This window comes from Mandrillus leucophaeus, unplaced genomic scaffold (assembly GCF_000951045.1).
Source record: "Mandrillus leucophaeus isolate KB7577 unplaced genomic scaffold, Mleu.le_1.0 Scaffold21, whole genome shotgun sequence".
In the NCBI taxonomy this organism is placed as follows: Eukaryota; Metazoa; Chordata; class Mammalia; order Primates; family Cercopithecidae; genus Mandrillus; species Mandrillus leucophaeus.
The window spans coordinates 1,601,999-1,629,985 of record NW_012102143.1 but is presented as its reverse complement, the minus strand read 5'-3'; the positions used below and the strand labels follow the sequence as shown (position 1 = coordinate 1,629,985).

Genomic DNA, 27,987 nt, shown 5'->3' with positions numbered 1-27,987 from the left:
ACCGAACAGGACTGGCTTACCCATTTGACTTGTTAGATTGAGAAGAGAACATTTACATTTAAGTTCATCTGTATTTATTCTGGGTCTTGACATCATAGAAATTCAGTGTCTGCCTGAGTCTGTTTACTAAAAGGAACAAACATCTCTTCTATAGTATTAAAACAGTGGTCCCCAACCTTTTTGGCACAAGGGACCGGTTTTGTGGAAGACAATTATTCCACAGACGGATGGTGGGGGGATGGTTTTGGGAGGAAACTGCTCCATCTCAGATCATCAGGCGTTAGTTAGATTCTCCTAAGGGTTGTGCAACCTAGATCCCTCACATGCACAGTTCACAGTCGGGTTCACACTCGTATGAGAATCTAATGGCACCGCTGATCTGACAGGAGGCGGAGCTCAGGTGGTAATACTCGCTCGCCCGCCGCTCACCTCCAGCTGCCACCCAGTTCCTAACAGGCCAGGGTTGGGGACCCCTGTATTAAAATATGTATCTTAACAGCTCTAATGACTATTGCCTTGTAACTTTGATACCATGAATCTGTATTACAGGCAGTTCTATTTGTTAAAATGTTTGTTGTAGGCCGGGCACAGTGGCTCACGCCTATAATCCCAGCACTTTGGGAGGTCGAGGAGGGCAGATCACCTCAGGTTGGGAGTTCGAGACTAGCCTGACCAACATGGAGAAACCCCATCTCTACTAAAAATACAAAATTAGCCGGTTGTGGTGGCGCATGGCTGTAATCCCAGCTACTCTGGAGGCTGAAGCAGGAGAATCACTTGATTCCGGGAGCCGGAGTTTGCGGAGAGCTGAGATTGTGCCATTGCAATCCAGCCTGGTGGATAAGAGCAAAACTCCGTCTCAAATAACAAATGTTTGTTGTAGAAAAGTGTTGACATAAAGATGTAAACTATGTTTATTTGAGAAGGCTAATTTTACTTCGAAACGTGATAATTAACCTATTAACTAAGACCTAACTGATGAGAGCTAATTAACTTGCAGGAAAGACTGTGCAAGTTGTCATTTAAAGAAAAATAATCAAAAGGCAATCCTCTATGTGCAAAGCAACTTGACAAGCGAAATAGACTGATTTTAAAACACAATGTGGAGTCCCAGTTTTCCTTGACCCTGAGAATGGAGGGCGGCTCTGGGTTGCCACTTTCCTTGGTCTCTGCACATGGCCCCTTCACTCATTCCCATCTCTAGACAGAAGTTTTAGGAAGATTCCACTGCCGTGAGAAGCTAAGATAGATAAAGCAGGCCTCTCTGCCCCTGAGCCTCAGCCCACGCCCCGACCCTAACTCCTCCTGGAAGGCTGCCTGGAAGCTCCGCTTCACGCCTCTGCTGGCCCCACTGAGGCAGAAGCCCATAACCAGGGTGGAGGGGCTGATTAGGAGATGGAGTTGGCAGGAGGTGTAGGAGCCTTAGGAGGAGAGGTCAGCAGGTGGAACCATGGGGCGTCCCCGACTCTTCCCCATGCAGTTTACTGCATTCAGCATCCAAACCTGGGAAGAAATGGAAACCCTGGGGAATTAAACAATGGGCTCTATGTGGATTTTTTTTTTTTTGACACAGTTTTTCTCTTGTTGCCCAGGCTGGAGTGCAGTGGTGCTATCTCGGTTCACTGCAACCTCCGCCTCCCAGGTTCAAGCTATTCTCCTGCCTCAGCCCCCCGAATAGCTGGGACTATAGGTGCCCGCCACCATGCCGAGCTAATTTTTGTATTTTCAGTGGAGAAGGGGTTTTGCCATGTTGGTCAGTCTGGTCTTGAGCTCCTGGACTTAGGTGATCCGCCCACCTCGGCCTCCCAAAGTGCTGGGATTATAGGAATGAGCCACCGTGCCCAGCCTATGTGGAATACTTTTAAACATCTGTTATTTAGACACATATATTGAGATAATCAACATAGTGGCAACACTGGATATTCGGCTATTTGATAAACAGCACAAATAATTCAAGGAGCGTGCACAGAACTCAGCCTGGAGAGCCCAGGGAAGAACCAATGGGTATGTCCAGGTGGAAATAGGCACACGCCAAGTATCTTAGCAACCCGGTGGCATATGTGTCCCATCGGCATCTACTTCATATTTTGCCAAGTGAGAGAGTAGGAGGGCAGCCCTGGCAGCCTCAGATGGATCCTTCAAGTTGGAAATGCGGCTTCAGCCCTGTCATTAGGATTTCTTTGGGGGGCAGGGGAGCGCTTCTCACAAAGAAACAAAACAAAGTTACATTTAGTAAGGCATGGAGATTACCGGGTGCTAACTTATTAATTAATGTAGCACATATCCAGTGAGTGCCTACACTATGCCAGGCCGTGCCTGGAGACACAATGCTCCCCCACCCCCGTGGAGCGCTTTTCCGGTTAAGGCCCACGCCCCTGGCCTTCTTGAAGCCGATGGTGCAAAGGCCTCTGAGGTGCAAGCTGACAAGCACCCCTCTCCGGAGACTTTCCCACCTCCCTCTGGTCACCAGGCCCATAACTAGGATCCAGACCCAAGCCATCCAGCCCGGCCCTGGCTGGGCTCACTGCAGATGAAGCCCCGGCTGGACTTGAGTGGGGACTCACCCACTGGTGTCCATGCTTTGCAGTCGCTGGAACAACGTTTCGGAGAGGCTCGGCCGGCTGGTCTCGGTCGCTCGGGGATTCTCGTTTGAAAGAGGAACCTCCTTGGCCTCACAGGAGCCAGCAGACGGAGGGATGTTTCTCGGGGGCAGCTCTGGGGGAGACACGATACTTTCTACCGGAGAGAACAGCAGGAAGGCCATTGGTGAGGACACTGTGCATGCAACCTGGCCTTCACCGCAGCCCCATGGGGTCCAGGCCGCGACACCCAGGTTATCGATCTCCATCTGCGTCCCCACGTCCCTCACTGACTCCCTCCTGGAGGGACAGCCTCTTGCCACAGGGCCCTGGCTAGCACAGTGTCTGCCCCACCTTGGCCATCAGCAAACACCTGCCGGGGCCAGAAGGCCCTGCTCCATTGGAGGGCCTGAAAGGCCTGCAGCGCTGCTGACCTTGGGCGGACTAAGCCAGCAGTGGCAGGCAGGTGAGCAGGATGGGTCTGGCTCTCAGGCTTTCAGGGGCTGAGACAGGTGCCTCATGATGGCTGAGCCCTGGACTGGGCAGAGGCCCAGTTCCCAGAATAGGCCAAAACCACAGGAGGGAACCAGGGGTAAGGAGGGAGACAGGCCTAGCCACACTGCCCCTCTCCCTCTCTCCCTGGTCCCCTCTCTACAGCCTCTGCCCTTCCTTCTCTCCTCCCCCAGACCCTCAGAAACACACAAAAGAAAGCAAGGGGGTGCCCTTCACTCACAGACATTCAACAAATGACTTGAACTTGGCTTGGTAGTGGGAGCCCACCCATCCCCTTTAGGAGAAGGTTCATCCTGTACATACCACGAATGGATAAAGGTCGCTGAGTCCCTCAGGTCCAGAGCTCTGTCTGAGCCTCTTCCCACACATAGCAGCTGCCCCTGGCCCAACCACAGTGGGCCCCGGGGGACCTCCTCTTTAGAGAACGGGCCCTTCACTTCCTCTCTCTGGGGTTCTGAAGACAACTAGGAGTCTGCTTTGAGCTCCACGGTCTGGCAGTGCCCTGGGCCCAAGCTCTTGGACTGCGGGTGCCTCATGTAGCATTGCTCTGGGTCAAGCCGACAACTGGGCGACCTCGTTTGGGGAAGTGAAGCCAGCAGTCATGGGACTGAGGTTCTTTTTTCGGCCCTCACAGAAACTTGTCGGGATCTTCCTCCAGACAGCCATGCCCAGAGGGGCCCAACTAGCTGGGGTGGGTGGCCCGAGGGGAGTGAGGATGGTTAGCGTGGAGGATGTTTCTTCAGGACAGCTTCTCAGCATGGCCCTGGGCGCCTGGGGGCAGCTGGGGCAGGTGCGGCCAGGGCGCGGTGCTGGCAAGTGACCTTGGGCTCACAATGGGACAGGTCAGCCCTAGCTCTTCCACAGCCTGACCTTCCTGATTCCAGAGGGCGGCGCTCACTCAGACCAGGGAGGCCAGAAGGGACAGGGCCTGCCTAGGACCCCTTCAGCCTCCATGGAGCTGCGGTCCTTTTGGAAATGAAGAGCTGCACAACCATGAAAAGGGCGTTTCCATGAAGGTGGGAGGAAGCAGGGGGCCCTGGTGGCCCACAAGCCAGCCCACAGGTGAGGGAGAGAAAGGATGCCTGCAGCAAGCCCCCAGAACAGGCAGGAGCCAGGCAAGGGTCTCAGCACGTCTGGACGAATCTTTCCTCTCTTGGGGGAGAGCCTGGGGGACCTGGCAGTCTCCACCTGCTGGAATTCAGGAAGAGCCCTGGGCAACTGACGGCCGGTTAGGTATCTCATGCTTTTCTTTTAGGAAATAAGCCTTTTGTTTGGTTTTGTTTCTTTTTTTTAGCTTGTGTTTTAAGTTCAGGGGTACCTGTGCAGGTTTATTACACAGGTAAATTTACGCCGTGGGGTTTGCTGTACAGATTAGTTCATCATCCTGGTATTAAGCCTAGTACCCAATAGTTATTTCTGATCCTGTCCTTCCTCTCACCCCACCACCTTCAGGAAGGCTCCAGTGTGCGCTGTTCCCTTCTTTGTGTCCGTGTGTTTTCATCATTTATCTCCTACTTAAGTGAGAACATGTGGTGTCTGGTTTTCTGTTCTTGTGTTTGTTTGCTAAGGATAACGACCTCCAGTTCCATCCATGTTCCTGCAAAGGACATGATCTCGTTCTTTTTGCTGGCTGCATAGTATTCCTTGGTGTACATGTACCCCATTTTCTTTATCCAGTCTACCACTGATGGGCATTTAGGCTGATTCCATGTCTTCGTTATTGCAAATAGTGCTGCAGTGAACATACGCAGATGTGTCTTTGTAACAAAATGATTTCTATTCCCTTAGGTATATTCTCAGTAAATCTTTGAGGGGAAAAGTGGGACATCCCCAGGTAAGCTCCTTCTCTGCAAGACTTTCTCCATCTGACTCTTGCTCTATTGGTCTTTGTCCCTATGGTGTAAAGGGCACCCTAAGTCTCACATACTTTTTAGGGACTGTATAATTTTTTTTTTTTTTTTGAGACGGAGTCTCCCTGTTGCCAGGCTGGAGTGCAGTGCTGCAATCTTGGCTCACTACAACCTCCACCTCCTGGGTTCAAGCGATTTTCCTGCCTCAACCTCCCAAGCTGCTGGAACTACAGGTGTGTACCACCACACCTGGCTAATTTTTGTATTTTTAGTAGACACAGGGTTTCATCATGTTGGCCAGGATAGTCTCGATCTCCTGACCTCGTGATCCACCCGCCTCAGTCTCCCAAAGTGTTGGGATTACAAGCGTGAGCAACCGCACCCAGCTGGGACTGTACATTTTTTTCAACATATTTTTAGGGGTTATGTTTCCCCCACCCCCTTTTAATGATGACATAAAGACACACCGTCCTCATCCTCCCAGTTAGTGCAAGGGTCTCCTCCTTCACTCTCCTCGCACTGAAATTCAGCGGATTGTAATGATACTAATGACCGTAGCTGCATTTATTGAGTGCTTACTATTAATATGTGCCAGGCTCTGTGTGCTACATTTCTCAACTCATTTGATCCTTGGGATACCGTGAGAGGCAGGTACTATTGCTATTCTCTCTCTCTCTGTCTTTTTAAAGACCAGTCAAGTGAAGCAGAGAAAGTGGAGTCTTTTTACTCTCTCTCTTTCTCTCTCTCTCTGTCTTTTTTTTTTTTCTTAGACAAGGTCTCTTTCTGTCACCCAGGCTAGAGTGCAGTGGTGCAATCACGGCTCACTGCAACCTTGAACTCCTGGACTCAAGGAATCCTCCTGCCTCCGCCTCCTGAGTAGCTAGGACTACAGGCCTGAGCCACCATGCCTGAATAAATTTTTTAAAACACTTTTTGCAGAGACAGGGTTGCCTTTGTTGCCCAGGAGGGTCTCAAACTCCTGGCCTCAAGCGATCTTCCCACCTTGGCCTCCCGAAGTTCTGGGGTTACAGGCATGAGCCAGCAAGCCCAGCCTTATTTTTACTGTCTCTTTAAAGAGAAGTCTGTGATTCAGAGAGGTCAGGTAATTTCCCCAAGGTCACACAGCTAATAAGCTGGGGAGGAGAAATTTTAACCCGTGTCTACCTGACCCCAGAGCCTGTGTTCCTAACTTGTCCTTAACCCCATGCCAACAATCTCCCTCTGATAATAGGACTCACCTAATCTACAAGCACTCAAGGTGGGTGCAGGGCAAGTTCCCAAAAGTACCTCCTGCCGTCCTGTCCCTCCCTCCCTACCTGTGTCCTCCTCAGGGTCGTCGCCTGTGTCCTCTTCCTCCAGTGGCACAGGGTATTGCAGATGGGTCACCAGCCCCATGTTTTCCTTCTTGTAAAACTCGATGAGCTGGTCCAGTTTGGTAAAGAACCTCATGGGGACGCCTTCGGATGCCTGAGGACAGAACACCCAAACAAACGCACATGTTAACCAACTAGAATGTCACCCAACCACAAAGGCCACCTGCAGCGGAGACCAGCGAGGCAGAGGGAGTGACTGTGATCCAGGAAAAGCCCTAGGCTCCTACACAGGGTGTGTGGCCCTCACGCCCACAACCTCACATCCTGCAACCAGCAGCTGCCAAGGGTCCTTCTGCAAAAGGCACACAGAGGATCGTTCCTAAGATCTGTTTTTCTTTCCATTTAAAAAAAAACTTTTACTTTTAAAAGTATTTTTGGGCCAGGCACGGTGGCTCACACCTGTAATCCTAGCACTTTGGGAGGCCAAGGCAGGTGGATCACCTGAGGTCAGGAGTTTGAGACCGGCCTGGCCAACATGATGAAACCCCATCTCTACTAAAAAAAAAAAAAGAATACAAAAATTAGACGGGTGTGGTGGCGGGTGCCTGTAATCCCTGCTACTCGGGAGGCTGAGATAGGAGAATCACTTGAACCTGGGAGGCGGAGGTTGCAGTGAGCTGAGATCGCGCCACTGCACTCCAGCCTGGGCAACTCAGTCTCAAAATAAATAAAATCAAATAAAAGTATTTTTATACAAATAGTATATTTATATTATGGCAAAATTAGAAATATGATTTTTTTAAAATCAGAAATTTGTCTGGGTGCAATGGCTCATGCCAATAATCCCAGCACTTTGGGAGGCTGAGGTGGGCAGATCACTTGAAGTCAGGAGTTTGAGACCAGTCTGGCCAACATGGTGAAGGCCCGTCTCTACTAAAAATACAAAAATTAGCTGGGCTTGGTGGTGCGCACCTAAAATTTCAGCTACTAGGGAGGGGTGGGGCAGAAGAATCGCTGGAACCTGGGAGGCGGAGGTTGCAGTGAGCTAAGATCGCACCACTGCACTCCAGCCTGGGTGACAGAGTGGGACCCTATCTCAAAAAAAAAAAAAAAAGAAAAAGAAAGAAGGAAGGAAGGAAGGAAGGAAGGAAGGAAGGAAGGTCACCTGTAATCCCACAACCCCAAGATAGCTATTTTCCACAGTTTAGAATGTGTTTTTCTAGACTTTGTGTGTGTGTTTGGTGGGAAAGTTATTTTTATTTTTTCCTTCACGAATAACTTTTTTTGAAAAAACACAGGAAAAAATCAATTCCAGCAATTGCTTTGCTTTTATTTTTATTTTTTTCATTTGTTATAGTTGTTTTTTAATCAAAACTCAGTAAATGATCTACCTGGTTTGTATCTGTTGCTGATAGCAGAGGACCTTGAGGGTAATTGTGCTCGGCTATTCAAATGCCCTGGGGCAGATCCCCTTTCTGTAAGCCCTATGGCTCTAGCCCGTAGTTCCAGGTGGTCCCAGAGCAGCCAGCCCGACCCCTACCTCACCCTTTACCCTCTTGCCAGGCCCTGCCCTCAGGGGCAGCTAAACAGGAGCAAGGGATCAGGCTGTGGGTAGGCACAGGAATGAGCCCCAAAGAGGCACCCCCTCTGGGTGAGGCCTCCCTGGTCTGGAGGAGCATAGTGCCCCTGGCAACTGCTAAGTGCCTGTGATTCACGCTGTCCTCCTAACAGCCACCATGTCAGTGACTTTCAGATTATTTTATTTTATTTTATTTGAGATGGAGTCTCACTCTGTCGCCCAGGCTGGAGTGCAGTGGCACGGTCTCGGTTTACTGCAGCCTCCACCACCTGAATTCAAGAGATTCTCTGGCCTCAGCCTCCCAAGTAGCTGGGATTACAGTTGTCCACCACCACACCCAGCTAATTTTTGTAATTTTAGTAGAGACGGGATTTCACCATGTTGGCCAGGCTGGTCTCAAACTCCTGATCTCAAGTGATCTGCTCGTCTCAGCCTTCCAAAGTGCTGGGATTACAGGTGTGAGCCACCACACCCGGCAACTTCCAGGTCATTTTAAAATTAGTTGAAAAGTCGCCATCTTTGGAGTTGGAAGTCAAGGACCTCACCGCTCCTCTGGGGGCTGCCAGCTGCCTTCTTTCTGGAGGGAATGGGACCCATCGCCTGTGGGAAACGAGACCCATAGGCAAGTAGGATGGAGGTTGAAAATCCCACCCTGGTTGGTGAGCGGGCGGCATCTGGCCTGAGCGTGGCTGGGCCAAGCGGTGGACTTCCTGCCTCCAAGTCAGATAGCTACTGGGATTAGGAGTGATTTGGGCGGGTGGGAGGGTGCCTGAAGGTCTTCAGGATTACAGGTAAGTGGAATCGGGAGAGCAGATGAGGCAGGATGTCCCAGACTGGGACAGATTCAGACATCAGGGAGCAGGGTTAGGATTCAGACCTGTTCCCAAGCGCTTGTGCCTGGGTGGCTAACTCCAAGTCCTAGTGAGGACGCATACACCTCTTTCCCTGATCTGTGATCCAGGGCTGTCCATTTGGGCGCTCTCTCTCTCTCTCTCTCTCTCTCTAAGTGTTTTTTTTGTGTGTATATGCATTGTACACATGTATAAGCCTGTGCCTGGGGGTATATGTGTGTGTTTGTGTGTGTATCTTAAGTAAGTTAGTAAATTTATAGAGAGCTTAGCAAAACGGTGTCCTAAATTCTTTTCGATAAATTCCCTTGTTTCTACAAAGCCCCATGGTAAGCAATCTCTTTCAAACATTGTTGAACCAGAACTATCTGAGCAGCAGCAGCCGGGCCTTCTATAAAGTAACATGAGTAAGTTCAAAAACCAAAGTGAACAGAATAGCAAAAATAATTTGACACCATACAAGATCTATGAACTCGATTCAGTTAAACCAGTCGTGAAAAGTGTCAGACTGTCAAAAAATGTACAGCTAATAGATGACAAGCCATTAAGAGCGTGGAAAAGGAATATGAAAATACCAAAGAAAGTCAAAGTCGAATGCCTCATGTGTGATTCCAGAAAAGGATTCTCGGCTGGAGGGTATCTGAAGAATGCGTGTTTGAGTGAGCAAGTGAGATTTGGGAATTTAAGATGCATCAATGCTAAAACCAAGACAGACATGTTATTTTATGCACCGCTAAGAAGCTGAACCACAGACTATGTTACATCATTGATTATAGACATATGTGGCTCCAGAGATGTGAAATCTGAAAGGTGAACATCTTAGACTTGATGACATATGCTGTGTACTAGGAACAGAGCAATTTAAAGCAGTCCCTGTGGACTCGGCGAGGCCACCGCATGTGCCTGGCCTGCTCCCAGAGGCCGGGGAGCCAGGGTCTGACAAACCAAGGCTGCTGGCTGCCTGGGTTCCCGGGAAGGGAGAGAATGCAGGGTAGAAGCCAAGCCTCACGGATGGTGGACTGGTAGCAAGCCGAAAATGGCCGCTAATAAGTGTGCTGGGGAGGGAGCCTTCCTCCACCTCTCCTTCTCCGAGGGGAAAGCACCCAGGGAGAGCACAGTAGGTCTACAGGAAGCAGATCCACAGGGGCAGACCCCACCTGAGGGAAAACCTGCTGTGTGCAGTGGGCCCACAGGAAGCACCCTGTACCCGCAGGGAGCGCATACAGGAGACGGTGAAGGTGGGGCACCAACCAGGCAAAGGCAGGTGTCCCTGGAGAAAATGTCCGGGACGGTGTCCTCATAAGGCTTTGCTCTTGGCCCTAAGCTTTGACAGGGATAACAGAGAACTTACGTTCAAAGCACATTCTAGAACAGGAAGAGAAACGGTCAGAGCCCAAGACAGGGATGAGAGAAGCTACAGAGCCGGCCCAGACAGGGGAGGGGTGGGGAGCTTGGTCTAGACATGTGGGTGGTGAGGAGCATGGTCTAGCCTCAGTGTGTCCAGTGCAGAGAGGAGCAGCCCACCCATGGTTTTGCATTCTGAGCCTGGGTGCAGAAAGGTCCTGCATCAGGATGCGATGGCCAAGGGGACAGGGCAGAGTGGTCGATGGGGGGATGGGTCCGTTTGAAGGGCGACCATGCCTGGGTGTGACCTAACAATCCCCACACAGTCAAAGCCAGGAGGGGCTTCCAGGTGGACAGTGTATTGACATCCACAGGTCTGCAGGGACAGGCCTGGGGGTTCCCACCCACAGCAGGTCAAGTCCATACCCGCCCAGCCGTGCGCCCATAGTCAGGACAGGTCTGCTCACAGCTGTGCCATCCCCAGACTGTGCAGGGCCTGGCAATTGGAGCAGCAATTAGTGGTTCGATGGATTTGCTGCCTTGGGTCAGGATGACAGACAAGAATTGGAGCCAGGAGGAGGGATGGTCAGGGAGGGCCTTCCATGGGTCTGCGACTGGGGATGCAGAGAAACGGTGGCAAGCAGGGGAGCTGCCCTCACTCACACCCCCCAGCACATCGCCAAAAGTGGTGGTGCCTTTTCAGCAATTGTAAAAGGCAAAACGTGAACAAGCTGTCATGTGTGTTTTTCATGTGCATGGTCCAAAGTCCCGGCAGGAGGCAGATGTCTCATTAAATGGGGGAACTTAGGGAGAATGTAGGGACAGGGCATCGGGATACCAATAAGACGCAGTACAGCCCCCGGAACTCGCAGCAGTTACCACTCTAGGAAGATCACAGGCAAGAAGCAGGTGCTGGACCCCAGAGGGGGCTGCCCAGCAGGCGCTGTGGCCTCGCGTGGAGCTGACCATGGAGACCTTACAGGATGGGGCAGAGCAATAGTTCCCCACCCCCACCCCCCACAACCTTCCTGTCATCTGGCTTCGGCTCCCACTGGCCAAACCCAGTGAGAAAGCAGGGGGCAGGGAAGCGAATGAATTGGGGAGCAAATGGAAGATGCTCGGCACGTGAAGGCCACGGTGAAAAGATGCCCAAGGAGACAGAGGGAAAGCAAGTGCCTGCGTCCCCCCATGAGGTGTCCAGGCTCGGATCGGGAGGTTAGCACCAGCCACACTTCTGACCAAGAAGGGGGGCTGCCCTTGGTTCCTAACGGCCCAGGCTGCCAGACTTCGTTCCTCATTCCACAGTGGCTGCCTTCCTGAAAAGAGTTGTTAAGTCATTTTGAAACAGAGAAGGAAACCGTGAAGGCCCAAGTCAGCTGGGACACGATCCCCGCAAGGGTTACCGGCGGCTCCCCAGTGATGCCCTCGGACATGTGGATTTCTGCCGTGGCAACTCTCCCTTTTCCCTGGACTGAATGTCTCCACCCTTTACAGGTAACTAGAGCACAACACAGGAAGCCTGATTTTGAACAAAACCAAGAGCAGCATCATTGCCTTATTTAAGAAGGCTTGTTAAATTATGACATCTCGGCCGGGCATGGTGGCTCATGCCTGTAATCCCAGCACTTTGGGAGGCCAAGGCGAGTGGATCACAAGGTCAGGAGTTCAAGACCAGCCTGGCCAACATGGTAAAACCCCGTCTCTACTAAAAATACAAAAATTAGCCAGGCGCAGTGGCAGGCGCCTGTAATCCCAGCTACTCGGGAGGCTGAGGCAGGAGAATTGCTTGAACCCGAGCAGCAGTGGTTTCAGTGAGCCAAGATTGAGCCACTGCATTCCAGCCTGGGTGACAGAGTGAGACTCTGTCTCAAAGAAAAAAAAAAAAATTATGGGGTCTCGGTCAGACACAGTGGCTCACACCTGTAATCCCAGCACTTTCAGAGGCCGAGGTGGATGGATTGCTTGAGCCCAGGAGATGGAGACCAGCTTGGGCAACATGATGAAACCCTGTCTCTACAAAAAATACAAATATTAGCCAGACGTAGTGGTGCACACCTGTAGTCCCAGCTACTCAGGAGGCTGAGGTGGGAGGATTGCTTGAACCCAGGAGGCGGAGGTTGCAGTGAGCCACAATTGCACCACTGCACTCCAGCCTGGGTGACAGAGCAAGACCCTGTCTCAAAAAAAAAAAATTATATTTATATATATATATAACATCTCAGGCTCAGAGTAGCCTTCCCTTCAGGGCTTTTTGGATCAGCAGAATGGACATGAATTTGTGCTCATAGCCAAGAGTCAAACAGAAAAAACAAACAAAAAAAACATGGTAGGGGTTAGTTCAGATTGTGAAACAAAATACTCTTCTCCTACCTCCCATTATAATTTCTAGGTCTGTGGAAAGTTCTGGGTGACTTCCAGCAGGATCATTTTTACAGAGTCTCTGCAGAGAGCTCCCCACCAAGCCCAGCTTAGAATCAGCAGCTCACTCTGCATCATGTCATGGTTGCTGTGCCTGCCTTCCCCACAAGCTCATAAGTGGTTGAAGGAAAGGAACCCTGCTCGGCTCAGCCTCATAGTCCCCCTAGTCTCCTTGCAGAGGAGGTTGGTTGGAAACATAATGACATAATGAGAGCCCCCACCACTGTGTTGAGGGGTGTGTGCATTGCAGAAAATGGACCTCTCCATTGAAGAAAGGTGTTGAGGGAACCAGAGATGTGGATTGCCAAGCTGGGCCTTGCAGGGAGAGGAACCTTTGTCCGACTGCTTGGCACTTGAGCTCACTCGGGCAGCAATACTCCTGGGGAAGGTATAGGGCAAGGGGAGAGGGGCTGCCTCTGACCCTTGGGTTCAGGATAAGAAGGGCACCGGGGTCTTTAAAACAAAGAACAGCTGGTGTCCAGACTGCTGGAGGCTCAGGGCTGCACATGCTGAGAAGTGCTGCATTTCCAGAAACAGTTCCTGGGCTGTGACTTTGCAACACCATCCAGGAAAGTCACACCTTCCAGGAAAGTCATTGCACAGGCTAAAATTTCCCAGGGGGTAATTTTAACTTTAGCACTGTTTGCTGTCTCTAAGTGAGGTGTAAAAGAGGACTAGGCACAGAGGAAGGCCATGCAGGCAGAGCAGGAGCCCCAGGGCGCTGGGAACCCCCCCGCAAGGCTCTTCTAGGCTTCGTTTTAAATGGAAGAGCATATAGAAGGATTATGGAGATTTTTACCAATGGTGGGACAGTATTAAGAACTGGGAAATAGGCCAGGCGCGGTGGCTCACGCCTGTAACCCCAGCACTTTGAGAGGCTGAGGTGGGTGGATCACCTGAGGTCAGGAGTTCGAAACCAGCCAACATGGTGAAACCTCATCTCTACTAACAATACAAAATTAGACAGGCGTGGTGGCACATGCCTGTAATCCCAGATACTTGGGAGGCTGAGGCAGGAGAATCACTTGAACCTGGGAGGCGGAGGTTGTGGTGAGCTGAGATTGTGCCATTGCAGTCCAGCCTGGGCAACAAGAATGAAGCACCATCTAAAAAAAAGAAAAGTGGGAAACAAACTGAACCAAACACCCTGCTCAGTGGCTCCCTGCACCAAGGCATTTGTTTCAAGTTAGATGAGAAAGCCACTAGGGAGGACGGTGAAAACACCACTTGGCTGTGGGGGAGAGAATGGTGTGGGTTTGCAGGGTGGCTGCTGTTTTTGTTACTTCCATTTGTCAGTGGGGAGACTCCCTGCCTGTTGAGGCTGGGAAGTTTCTGAAGGCCACAGAGGCAGAGCTGGATTCAGTCCAGGTCTCAGAGCCCACTGACCCAGGCACCCACACGTCCCAAGGCTGAATGAGGGTCAGTGTGGAGTCTGACAGTTCAGGCCGAGCCTTTGGGCCCTGGAAGGCGACCTCCTGCTGCGTTTGCCCTGCTCTGAGTCAGCTCATCCGAGGGAAAGGCTGGACAAAGCCTCCTGTCCAGCTCTCACTAGGGGTGGGGGCCACCTCCTCCCAGCCTGGCCTCTCCCCTGTCTGCAACCCCTGAAATGCTTTCCTGTACTTCTCTCCTGCCCTCAGGATGGTCTCAACCTTTAACCACCTCCTCTCCCCCAAACCTAAGAATCACAGAGCCCCACGTGGGTGAAGAAGTGGGAGAGAAAGAAAGGCCAGAGCATGGGCCTCTTGGGCCCTTGGGGCCTGGCAGAGTTTGAGTTTTGTCTTAAGAGTGGTTTGGAGACACTAAAGGCAATTAAAAGTTGGTGTGTGTGTGATGTGATCAGATTTACATTTTAGACCTATCACCTTGGCGGTGTGGACGCTGGCGGTCCAAGCAACCCCACTCCGGTGCTTGAATTAGGGAGATGCAGCAGCAGCAGAGAGGCAAGGATGGAGCTGGAACCAGATTAGCCCATCAAACAGGGCACGGTCGGCGAGCGAGAGCCAGGGAGGGTGGCCCTAGATCTCTGGCTGCAGCAACTTGGTTGATGTTGGTGATATTTAATGAGATAGGAAAGGTGGGCAGTGTGGGGGAGGGGGAGGACAGATTTGGGAAGAGTTTTCGAGGCCTCCTTCAGACCCAGGAATCCCGCTTCAGCCACATGGCTTTGAATGGACTCCAAAATGTGCATTCTTAAAAAAACAATAATTGAATGTGGCTTTTGTTAAGAGAAAAAAAAATGCAAACAAAACCAAAACAAAACAATCAGCTCTTCCTCTTCCCTCCCTTCTCTTTTTTGAAAAAACATTTTATTGGTTCCTTTCCTTTCCCTTCCTTTGAAGTGTCGAGGGCCAGCAGGCCTCGGACCTGGGGCCAAGGAGGTGGTCAGGATGCAGGAGGCTGCAGAGCCAGTGGGGATGAGGTTGCAGCTGGGATAAAGACGTGACCAGGGCCTTAGAAGTCTGCACAGCCAGAACCAAGGAGGTGGTGGCGTCCGGGGAGCAGCAGAGCCAGAAGCGGGGTGTACACAGGGGAATACGCAGGTAATCCAAGAAAGGGATTACCCTTCTTGGGGGTAATACACGGGGAAGAAGCAGGGGCCAGGCTTCTCACTCTCAGAGAAAGGAACTACAAACACAGAAAGGAGATAGGTCCCATGGCTGTGGAGCATTGAATTGGAATGGAAAGTGTCTGCAGAAACTCAGGCTTTTAAGATACACAGGTAAATACCGGTCGGGTGCAGTGGCTCACATCTGTAATCCCAGCACTTTGGGAAACCGAGGTGAGTGGATCACCTGAGGTCTCAAGTTCGAGACCAGCCTGGCCAACATGGCGAAACCCTGTCTCTACTAAAAATACAAAACTGAGCCAGGCATGGTGGCGGATGCCTGTAATTTCAGCTACTTGGGAGGCTGAAGCAGGAGAATTGCCAGAAACCAGGAGGCAGACGTTGCAGTGAGCTGAGATCACACCACTGCACTCCAGCCTAGGCAACAGAGTGAGATTCTGTATTTACAAAAAAAAAAAAAAAGATATATAGATAAATACAGGTATATGAATGAGTGTGTGCACACACGTATTTCCTGACTCTGTCTGCTGAGAGGGCCCACAACACTCCAACAGCAATGAGCACACCTGCTGCTCAGATCTTGGCTGCTAAATGTCATTCTCCATGAAAGACAGCCAGCGCTCCTTGAGAAACGGCTGATTCTATCAGCCTTTGAATCGAGGCCAAGAAGATCTAATGAGTACCTGCAACATCTGTTGCCCCAGAAAGCAAGAAAATGCTAAAATAATGATGGGGATTTGTCAAAAAGATACAAGAACCAGGAACCAACTGAAGGAACAGTTGAAAGGTGCATCTAGCACAAGTCAAACATCAAAATGAATATTAAAAATAATTATAATCTATCGAATAAAATAGGGATTCGTGAGTCTATACTGTAAGGCAGAAGGGAAGGCTCCTCCCCACAGTGGAATGCCAATCAATAACTGTCGAAGCAACAACGAAAACAGTGCCCATTTGGCAATCATCATAGTAATGACTGATTCAGGCGAGAATCATCAACACATGCTAAACAAGGTGGGTGAGAGTTTGAGGAAAAATGTTATTACATTGTTCTTTTTTTTTTCAAGACAGGGTCTCATTCTGTTGTCCAGGCTGGAGTGCAGTGGAGTGATCATGGCTCACGACAGCCTCGACCTCACAGGCTCTAGCGATGCTCCCACCTCAGCCCCCCAGGTACCTGGGACTCTAGGCACGCATCACCACGTTTCGCTAATATTTTTGTGTTTTTTGTAGAGACGGAATTTTGCCACGTTTCCCAGGCTGGTCTCAAACTCCTGGACTCAGATGATTTGCCCATCTCGGTCTCCCAAAGTGCTAGGATTACAGGCGTGAGCCACTGCGCCTGGCCTTAAATTGTCATTAAAAGCAAAAACTAGTAACTTTACAATCCTTATTGTAACCTGGCAGACACCAGCTTAACCAAGTGTCCAGTGTTCAGTTCTGCAGTAACAGCAGAGCGCCATTGTGCCCCCTGAGATGGTACACAGAGGACACAGCACTGCTGCTATGCACTGCAGCAGAAAACACAGAACCTGGGCCACGTCATGTGGAGACACCTGAAAACCCAAAATTGAAAGACAGCCTACAAAATTATTAGCTTATTCTATTGAAAAATGCCAAGGTCACGAAAGACAAGAAAAGGCAAAGAGCTGTGCCCAAGTAAAGGACACCGAAGGGATATGACAATTACATGCAACACATCGTCCTGGACTAAGCCTCAGCCCAGAAGGGGGAGATTGTGTATGTGTGTGTGTGTGTGTGTGTGTAAAAGTTACATATAACTTCCATAAATATATAAATAATGATGTATATATTGTTATTGAGACTATTAAAAACATTTGAACAAGGGGTCTAAGAATTAGATGGTGGTATTTTATTGATGTTAATTTCCTGATTTTGATGGCTGAATGTGGTTACAAAGGAGAGTCTTCATCACTTAGGAAAACCACATTGATATATTTAGGGACAATAGGGCATGGTCAGCAACTTGTCAATAATTCAGAAAAATGATAACGGTAATATGAGTGAAATGATGATAAACGGTATGCTAAAACATTAATTGGGGAAAGCAGAGGGTATACAGGAATTCTTTGCACCATTCTTGAAAATGTTCTGTAAGTCAAATTTTAAAAAATAACCACTTTTTTCTTTTTCTTTTTCTTTTTTTTTTTTTTTGAGAGATGGAGTCTCGCTGTGTCACCCAGGCTGGAGTGCAGTGGTGCGATCTCGGCTCACTGCTCCGCCTCCCAAGTTCAAGCGATTCTCCTGCTTCAGCTTCCCAAGTAGCTGGGACTACAGGCATGTGCCACCACGCCCAGCTAAATTCTGTATTTTTAGTAGAGATGGGGTTTCACTATATGTTGGCCAGGCTGGTCTTGAACTCCTGACCTCAGGTGATCCACCTGCCTCAGCTTCCCAAAGTGATGGGATTACAAGAGTCAGCCGTTGGGCTCAGCCTAAATAACCACTTTTTGAGCTAAACACTGTAATAGTTTGTTGAAAATCAGCCTATGTAACCTAGCTCATGTAATTGGTACGAGCGTGCATACATGCATGCACACACACACAAAGCAGAGTGAGGCTGGAGAGCATCTTGTCGCTGGGCGCAGTGGCTCATGCCTACAATCCCAGCCCTTTGGGACACTGAAGTGGGAGGATTGCTCAAGCCCAGGAGTTGGAGACCAGCCTGGGCAACATAATGAGAACTCGTCTCTATTAAAAGAAAAAAAATTTTTTTAAATTAGACCAGGCACGGTGGCTCACACCTGTAATCCCAGCACTTTGGGAGGCAGAGGCCAGTGAATCATTTGAGGTCAGGAGCTAAGACCAGCCTGGTCAACATGCTGAAACCCTGTCTCTACTACAAATACAAAAAAAATTAGTCAGGCATGGTGGTGTGTACCTGTAATGCCGGCTACTCAGGAGGCTGAGGCATGACAATTGCTTGAACCTAGGAGGCGGAGGCTGCAGTGAGCAGAGACCATGCCACTGCACTCCAGTCTGGGTGACAGTGACACTCAGTCTCAAAAAAAAAAAAAAAAATAGCTGAGCATGGTGGCACATGCCTATAGTCTCAGTTACTTGGGAGGCTGAGATGGGAGAATCTCTTGAGCCAGAGAAATGCAGATTGCAGTAAACCAAGATTGTGCTACTACATTCCAGCTTGGGCAACAGAATGAGACCTTGTCTCAAAAAAAATACTGGTGGGCGCGGTGGCTCATGCCTGTAGTCCCAGCACTTTGGGAGGCAGAGGCAGGTGGATCACGAGGTCAGGAGTTCGAGACTAGCCTGGCCAACATGGTGAAACCCCATCTCTACTAAAGATACAAAAAAAATTGGCTGGGCGTGGTGGCAGGCACCTGTAATTCCAGCTGCTCAGGAGGCTGAGGCAGGAGAATTGCTTGAACCTGGGAGGTAGAGGTTGCAGTGAGCCGAGATTGCGCCATTGTACTCCAGCCTAGGCAACAGGGCGATATTCCATCTCAACAACAACAACAAAAAAAAAAAAAAAAAAAGAAGAAATCATCTTGCCTAAAAGTGTCTATTTTTATCATACAAAAACATTCCTGGTCTATATACTTCTAAAGGTTTCTGTACAAAAGCTACAAATAAATGGAAACACCTACAATGCCCAAATAGTTGCAACAATGCTCACACCAATAATAAAAAGGTCAATTACGAGAACCAGAGTCACACAGCAGCATGCATAGATGAGGGTGAGGTGACCGCAACAGCCCATGACAAGCATTGTGGTGAGCGCAGGCAGTCCCCTTGCTCTTCTTAGCTCTCTCAGCTGATGCGTATGTTATGGGACTGGCCAGAGGGGAGGGGCTGCAGTCTCCAGCAGCACAAACGTGTCTCGGCTGGGGCTGTAGGATGGAGGTGGATGGGCCGTGTGCATTGGCATGGCAAAGCTAGGCTCCTGCAAGTTTCCATACACAGATAAGCAAGGCAGGTCTCGTTTTGTGACCAGGAGAGGGAGGTAGTCTGGTTGGGAGAGGGAGGGCAGAGGAATGGGAGTAGATAGGATATAGCTCCTGTTCTCTCCCACAACCCATGGCTTGATTTAGCTTCTGGAATGACTGAGCAACAGACAGAGACTGATGGTGTGCCCTCCTGGGGCAAGGTTTTATGGGTCTCTAGGTACAAACCAAAGCCTAGCACCGGGCAGGGGGCTGTCCCTGTCTGCCATGCAGAAGCTGGAAGACTGTGGATGGGTAGCTTTAGCGCCTGGCACAGAGCCCTAGGCTGGGACAGTGTTCTCATGGTACTGGGGGCAGTGCTTGTCAGAGACCTGCACATTAGGACCTGGCAAAGGAGGAAGGAACAGCGCCCCGTGCTGCCCTGGGAGAGAGCAGAGAGGGACTCCTTGAGGGCATCTCAGAAATACTTGTGGAAACTTTCAAGGGGGCAAATTTCTGGTAGTCAGACTGCAGGGCATTTGAGCTGGCATATCTCACAAAGATGGCCCAATTTTGTGGGTTCTTGGTGCTTGGAAGGCTGTGAACTGTGACTGGCACTTGGAGGGAGAGAAAGGAGGCAATATCGCAAGACCTCATCTCGATTAAAAAAAAAAAAGAATGGATGTTGACTGATCATCGGATGTGGAAGGAAGTGGGCCAGATGCACTCACATATGTGATCTAATTTATATTTTATCTAATAGTGCAGGTGGGTTTGATATCTCCAGCTTACAGATGGGGAAACTGAGCCTCAGAGAGGTTGAGCAGCTTGCCTGAGCGGTCAGAGATGTTGTCAAAAGAGCAGCATCCCAGGGGACATCTCAAGATGAGAGAAATGAGAGAGGGGGTGGAGGTGGTGGATGGGAGACCACCGGACTCTCTGGCTAGATGATAGTGAGATCCAGGAGGAGGACAGGCACAGAGCCAGGGGCTGCCATCCCAGGGCGGAGAAGGCAGTCGGAGACGCTGCGGCAGACGCAAGCCACTCAGGCTCAGCGGGTGGGTAGGGTGGTGTGAAACCTGGCATTTGGGGAGTCCACCTCCTGGAGGACAGCAGGTTGGCCTGCCGGGGCTATGATGGACTGAGAGGTGGGAGGGGGGAAGCTGGCACTTGCTATCTTTGGGCACGGTCCAGTCTCCACTGGCCTCTCCCAGGCATGGTTCCAAACCACATATCTGGAGACTTGAAAAGGGTAAAAGCCAAGCCAGTCTCAGTCAGAATCTCAGTGTGCAGAAGGGAGTGACATGGCGGCACTGGGGAAGAGGCCTAAGCTTAAGGGAAGGAAAGTGAAGACAGAGCCCAAGCACTCACCCTGCCTCTACCCACCCACCAGCTGGGGCCAGTGGGGACATCATGACTCCCACCCCAGACACCTGGCTCTTCCCAGCTCCCAGCGAGCACCAGGTTGCAACTCCTCCCCCAGGCCCTTGCTGTCCAGGGCTGGGGTGCCCTGGCACTGATGGAGCTGGGTTCTGTCTTCTCCCAACTACTTCATTCCAACTAGCCCCAACTTCCTGAAGCTAAGTTCTTCGATATTTGTCTTGCCTTGTTTTGGGCAGACTTCCCAGAACAACCTGGCATGGGCTTTGCTCCACTCCCCAGCAGTCTCTGCACTCCCTTCTAAATCACCCCTTTCTCTGAATTCAGAGCCAACACCCTCTTCGCTGAGAAAGACCTGAGCCTGTTGCCTCAGACAACTGCCCTTGGGCACTGGAGCCGCTTTGCCCGTGGGGAGATCTAGGAGAAACCTGGGAGGTCTACATTCCCTGTGCCCACCCAAGATAGCCAACGGGGGCCTGGAGTACATATGCAAAAGCCCAGTTTCTTGCCTCCCTGCAGGACAAATTTGGAGGTGTAGTTTATACTCCACAGCTCCTTGTGTGATCAGGCCGTTCTCCCCAGGCTGGGTCCCCGCCCACCCCATGCCTACCTACCAGCAGCCCTGCCTACCGCACCCTCTGCGGGGGAAACCCTCATGCCAGGTCAACTCTCAGATGGGAGCATTCACTTAGGCCTTATCCCTCATGAGCCGGGATTCCCACTGGGATGTTGAGATCATCAGATCCCCAAATCTCTGCCATTCACTCCTCAGTATCTGTGCCATGGGAGTCAGGCCCATGCTTTCCTTGAAAACTAAAGCAGCTTAGAAAGTGCTTTGTACCCCTCACATCAAAGGAGCTCAGGATGGAGGGTTGGAAAATTGCCAGATTTGGCTGATACTGAAACGACAGCTCTGAAGTCTCTGTTAATGTCACCAGGATCAGAGTAAGGGGATGAGGATGACAATGCTGTCTATCAACAGGTGCTCTGGGTATTTGGATGGTGGAACCCTCATCTGGGAACCTCAGGCCCACAGTTAAGACTCCAGGATAAGATGTGTCCTTGGTCACTAGAGTCACAACTGACAGCTAGAAACTGTGCCTCATACCTGGCATCACATTGAGCTTCTCAGTTCATTATGGGAAAGGTTTCTGCACTTTCTCCAAGAGCTCAGTGCAGTGGAGAAGCCCAGAGGAGGAGGAGCAGTGCTATGGCAGAGGGGCCCTTCCCTGCTGCAGGACTTTGCAGCCACATCCTTCATCACCGGGCCTTGTAGCATCTTGCACTAGAATGTGATGAATCTGTGTCTCTGCCCCACTAATGTTGGGCTTGGTCACATGACTTTGACCAAAGCAATGTGGGCAAAAGCACCTGTCCTTAACTGAGGGCTTCAATGGCGCATTGGGTTTCTACTCGCCCTCCTGGGCCCCTGCAATCTGCCATAAGAAAGGATGGCCAGGAAAACTCCAGCCCTTCAGCCTGGCCCAGGAATGAGGATGTTAGGCACAGACCTGGACATGATTAGAAACCTGGAGTCCAGTCTGGTCCAGCTGAGTCCAAGAGAGCCCAGCTAGATTAGCCAACCACAGCAGACCTGCAGACCCAGGAGTGGAAAATCAATGTTTGCTGTCATTAAGTATTGAGATGTGAGGCTGTTTGTTATGCAGCAAACACTGGTAGATACAAGTGTGGTGGGAAAAATAAACTTTCCCCCAGGGTCTTCCTCTTATTGAACCTTCATGCCATACTTATCTTCATTAACCCATGGGGAAACTGAGGCTGTGAGAGATAAGGCAACTTGTCCAATGTCACACAACTTGTTTTATCATCAGTATCTGCCAATAGGGTCAAATCGTCAAGTTTCACATGCTCATTCCCATAGCGACTGCTCTCTGACCTCCCAGAGGCCACCATCCCTTCATCTCATCCCCTGTGCAGGCCTTCAGGCCCCTTTGGACCCCACCATCTCTCCAGCAAGCCAGAACCTCACTGTGGCCCCCAGAGCCACTCTCTCCACGGCACCCTCCACTCCCTGGCAGCCTGTCCTCCTGTGGCCCCTGTCCTCAAAGCTACGCGTCAAGATCAGCTCCACGATCACCTGCTGCCCTGGGCAGGGCTGGAGGAAAGCAGAGCTGGGGGTGCAGCAGCAGGCAGGCGGCCCGCACATGGTCACTACCCTCTTACCCTTCCCCTCCCCCCTGGCTCCAGAAGGGCCAAGTGACTTGCCCTGGAAGTGGCAGAGGCAGGACTTGAACCCAGATCTCAGGTTCCATCCTCTAAGTTCTATGCTCCTAGACTCTGAAAGATTGCCATTCTCCTATCTCTCTATCTGTGTGTTCTGGTGCCTTTGGCATGAGGCAAGCCTGTCTTGAACTCCATCCCAAGGGCCTACTTACTGATGGATATTGTGTATTGCAAAGCCCTCCCTTCCTCCCTGAGCATCTGTGCTGGATAGAGAAACCCAGGAACATAGACCAGGACTGCCATTGTGGAGAATAATCAGGTACAATTTAGGCAAATTAAATACGAGCGTATCCTATGACCCAGCAACTTCACTCCTGGGCATATACCCCAGGGCTCACTTTGACAGCCCACCTATATGAGTTGTCATTCTTTGTGCAGCAGAGATTTGCAGGGAACCTGGATGCCCATCACCGGGAGAGTGGATAAGTAGTGTGGTCAAGGCATCCATGGGGTGTCTTGCAGCAGCCAGAAGCAGGAGCTTGCTGTGCACGCAGCAGCATGGAAGAATCTTACAAAGATCCTTTGGTGAAAAGGGGGAACACAGAATGAAAGCTATGATATCTCATCAGTCAGTTTAAAATGCATGCACCCAAAACAATAATACATGTTTTGTAAGAACATATTCAAATAAAAAGACACCCACTCAAATGGTTTCCTAGGAAGGGGAGCGTTATACAAGTACAACATGGGGACAGACAGGATTAAAACTGTTTGTGAAGACACGGCTTTGTAGTGAGAAGGCGCTGCGGTTTTCATCACAAAAACTGACTGTGAGAGACTGGTTCTTAGCTCTGCTGTGGTCTCTCTGATTTGAGCTGAATTAATTGCCAAAACATTCTGTGCCTCAGTTTCATCCTCTCATTCCGGCCCATGGGGAAAATCACGAAATCTGAAGCTTGGTGTGAGTGAAGCAGGCAAAGTGTGAGACACTAGGGAGAGGCGGGGACTGGGGCACATGGGGGAAATACCCCTTCAAAGGCAGCAGCTTCCAGTTAGCTCCAGTTATAGCCTCATGGGTTAACACAGGCCTTGGGTGCTAGAATTTTAAATTTTTCAGAAGGTAAAAGTCCAGATTCTTAGATGAAATCTGATTTTTTAATGTTTGTAACTAAGTTTTAAAACACCATGTCAGCTACAAACGTAAATCTTAGCTCCACCACCAACTAGTTGTGCGATCTAGAGTATAGTATTTAACTCTCTAAGACCAAACCAGTTTCCTTGCCCGTGAATGAGGATTCCAAGACCTACTTGCCCAAGTGGTTTAACGAACTAACAGAGCCCAGGGCATGGCTCCCAGTCAGTGAGAGCCACGGTCATCACGGTCATCATGCAGCACCTGCTCTGCTAACTGTGCTAATGGACTAGCAACTCCCATTTCTCAGATAAATAAAATGAAACTCAGAAGAATGGACAGTTTGATCCTGATTACACAGTCAAGAAAGTAGACGAGGCAGGTAGAAAAAACATCCTTCCCAAATGTGATCACAAGGAAGAGGGAAAACTGAATTAACTTATAAATAGGTTAATATAATATGAATATAATATATAATATAAATTATATATAATATCTGTCTCTTATACACATCTAGATGTGTATAAGAGACAGATCTTCTACACATAATATGATATATGATATATTATCACATATATGATATATATAATATATATGATATATGATATATTATCACATATCATTATTAATTATAAAATAACATAAATAAGAGTTTGGGGATTAAAATACCTGTAAGTAAAGAGAAGTGATTATTAATCTGTCTCCTAACAGGAGTGACAGGAGTCTCTAATAAAGACGTCTACAGTCCTAGAGGCAGGCAGACCTCGCCAGGGGTTGGCAGATGTCAGCTGATAACACACGTGCCCATGGGGTGCTGGCATTGGCTCCTACAGGCTCAAATCCCAGTTTTCCAGGAGCCCCAAGAGCTGGTTGTGAATGCAGCCAGTCTGGTGGGAGCTGTGGTTAGAGTGTCTCCACGGTAGAAATTGGCAAACACTACAAATCATGGGCTTGTTTTCTTCCCTGGAGAACCGGTTGTCCAAGGTTTCATGGCATGTGGTCCAGTGACATTGACCATTTTGGCAAAATCACCCCTTCAGTCCCCAGAGACCAGACCTCCTGATACACCCGCCTTCGCTTCTGCATGGCCCCCATCTCCAGAAAGCAAGTTTGGATCAGGAAGAAATGCAGTTAGCACAAGACGGTGAATGATTCGTTGGGGGCACGTGGAGGGGATTACTGCTCGGTGAGGAAAAGCATGTTCCACTTAAAGATGGCGAAGGGCCAGACCACAACAGGGAGCTTCCGCCTGCTTTGAGGGGCAGGTGAGATTGTCTGAAACCAAGAAACGCCAGAAAGGGACAGTAGCAGTGTTCTGGGTGGCAAGTGCAGTGATAAAGGGGAGCCCTCCAGCTCCCCAGTGGGGCCCACCCAGCCCTCTGGGGAAAGGAGGCTCTAACAGGAGCAGAGAGGTCACACCTGCAGAGGAACTGAAAGTCACTGCTCTGAGGAACTGGGACCAAAGCCCAAGGCAGAAAACGGGCTGCGATGACCCCAGCTTCCATAGAACCAGCCTCATCCCAGAGAAGGGAGAGAGCTCTGGGTGAGCGAGCTCAACCGGGGGTGCCCACAAGTCCATGGGGCATGCTGAGAGGAGAGAGCCAGGACATCTGAGGGCAGGCCAGGGGGGATTCTGATTGTCACCGGGAGTAACAAGGGCTGTTTTGGAGTTTACAGTGTAGTGAGCTTGACGTCCATCGCAGGCAAGAGGCTAGACGAGATTACTAACAGCATGATCTGTGAGGAGAGGGAAGCAGGTGCTGGGCCTGGGAACGCACCAAAACAGCGAAACCTGTTTACCAGTGTATGGTTGCTGGCCTCACAAGTTAGGTAACTGGTTGCGTCTGATGAAAATCGTAGCTCAACGGCCTACAGCAGTCAGGCGGGTGATGTAAATGAGTGGAACAGGCTGGGAGTGAGGCGACAGGGCGAGGTGGGGATAGTGACACATCAAAGAGAAATGCCCCATTGAAAGGAGATGCTTCCACTCTGATAGGGTTTGACTGTGTCCCCACCCAAATCTCATCCTGAATTGTAACTCCCACAATTCCCACGTGTCGTGGGAGGAACCTGGTGGGAGGTGATTGAATTATGGGGGCACTGTTCTCATGATAGTGAATGAGTCTCATGAGATCTGATGGCTTTAAAAATGGGAATTTGCCTGCACAAGCTCATTCTTCTCTTGTCTGCCACCACGTGAGACGTGCCTGTCACCTTCTGCCATGATTGTAAGGCCTCTCTAGCCACGTGGAACTGTTAAACCTCTTTCTTTTGTAAATTGCCCAGTCTTAGGTATGTCTTTATCAGCTGCGTGAAAATAGACTAATACACACCCCACTCCAGCTACATCACCATGGAATAATCAAGGGTATCAGATATTCAGATTTTTCAAGGAAAGCTGAAAATCCAGATTATTATGTAGAAATCTCTGATTTTTAAAAAATGCTTGTAACTGGTTCATAAGTTTTAAAAATATGGGATGGGTGAACAGAACACTAAATCCAACATAGGGGCCACCAGATTGTGATCTTTCATCTGATATCTATAGGTTTCCGTAAAGCATTTTATGGGGTTCATTTGTGATTTGGTTGTTGTTGAAGAGCACATAGAGAGAGACGGGCCTGGCTGAGACCACACCAGTGTCAGTCCAGACATAGGCGTCTGTGCTGTTGGTTCCTCCTCTCGTTCACATCAGTAATTCAGATGAGGATCCAGGAGGCGGGCCTTCCAATGTGGGGCTGCCACCCTGCTAGGAGGATGGCACACATGCCAGGTGCCACAGCCAGGATGAAGCTGACCTCAATGGTCTGGAGTAAGGGGCTGGTGTAGCCGTGGGAAGTTTAGGACAAAACAATCTAAAGTTCCAAGTCTAGGCTGGGCACAGTGGCTCACACCTGTAATCCCAGCACTTTGGGAGGCCAAGGTGGGTGGATCACCTGAGGTCAGGAGTTTGAGGCCAGCCTGGCCAACACGGCAAAACCTCATCTCTACTATAAATACAAAAATTAGCCAGACATGGTGGTGCACACTTGTAATCCCAGTTACTCCGGAGCCTGAGGCAGGAGAATTGCTTGAACCCGGAGGTGGAGGCTGCAGTGAGCCAAGATCGTGCCACTGCCCTCCAGTCTGGGCAACAGAGTGAGACTCTGTCTCAAAAAAATTAAAAAATAAATAAATATAAATAAAGTTCCAAGTTTAGCTTTGCAGGAGCACGTGTGAAAAAGATGATGGCATTTTAGTCGACGGCAAATACATTGTGAAGCTGGATCGCTATGTGGACGCCCCCCGGTGCCACTGTCTGTGAGACCACACTCATCGAGGAGAGCCTGGTGGGAGGGTCAGTCCACGCTGCAGGGCTTGGGTTCTGAGATTCCCTTTAGGAAGGACAGATACCAGGTTGAGTGTGTCATGGGAGGGGAATCTGGGATGGCCTGAGGTTAGGAGGGGCGTGCAGAATGGCTGAAGTAACCCAGACGGTTTGGCCTGAAGAAACCTCAAGGGAGACCTGCTTGGGTTTTCAAACAGTTGAGGCTTCCATGTGACTCCCGAGGGGAGAACTGGGATCCAGGAGTGGATGTCATAGCAGGCCGATTTCTGCCCTATTTAAGGAACACACTAAAGATGACCAGAACTATCTAGAGATACACAGGTTATGGCCTGAGAGTTTCCTGGTGTCTGGCTCTGACCACGCACCCAGCACCACGTCTCGCCAAAGAGGAGCCTCACAGTGGGTTGAGCTGGTTCAGAAGACCCTGTGGCTGACCACCGGCTAAGCTTGCCAGCTCCCATCCACGGTGCTGGTCCCATTTGGGCACCATTCGGTGGGTGCCCGTCTCCCAGCACTCCTGTCGCACTCCTTGTCTTTGCCATGCATCCTCCTCCTGGAGCAGAATCATCCTTGGAAATCAGAAGTGAGACAACCAAGGCCGGGCATGGCGGCTCATCCCTGAGATCCCAGCACTTTGGGAGGACGAGGCAGGTGAATCACTTGAGGTCAGGAGTTCAAAATCAGCCTGGCCAACATGATGAAACCCTGTATTTTAAATCTACTTAAAATACAAAATTTAGCCGGGCATGGTGGTACACACCTGCCATCCCAGCTACTCAGGAGTCTGAGGTGGGAGAATCACTTGAACCTGGGAGGTGCAGGTTGCAGTGACCGAGATCGCGCCATTGCACGCCAGCCTGGGTGACAGAGTGAGACTCTGTCTCAAAAAAGAAGAAGAAGAAATGAGACAACCAAAAGCACCATGCCACTGATATGCAGCATTGCACGGCAGGTCGCAGCCAGTACAAAACAGATCAGAACAACTCCCCAGGTCCCAGCCAGTACAAAACAGATCAGAACAACTCCCCAGGTCCCAGCCAGTACAAAACAG

At 50.1% G+C, this 27,987-nt stretch overlaps 1 protein-coding gene across 2 annotated transcripts in view; it reads right to left on the bottom strand.

Moving 5' to 3' along the window:
* The window catches only part of INPP5D (inositol polyphosphate-5-phosphatase, 145kDa), a 159,163-nt gene that overhangs the window by 90,682 nt on the left and 40,494 nt on the right, over nt 1-27,987 (bottom strand). For both annotated transcript variants that reach the window (XM_011980249.1, XM_011980248.1), the window contains exons 3-4: nt 6,259-6,409; nt 2,565-2,736 (exon numbers count right to left, since the gene is read on the bottom strand). In XM_011980249.1, the coding sequence (XP_011835639.1) occupies nt 2,565-2,736; nt 6,259-6,409 (323 nt within the window). The remainder of the gene's footprint in view (nt 1-2,564; nt 2,737-6,258; nt 6,410-27,987) is intronic.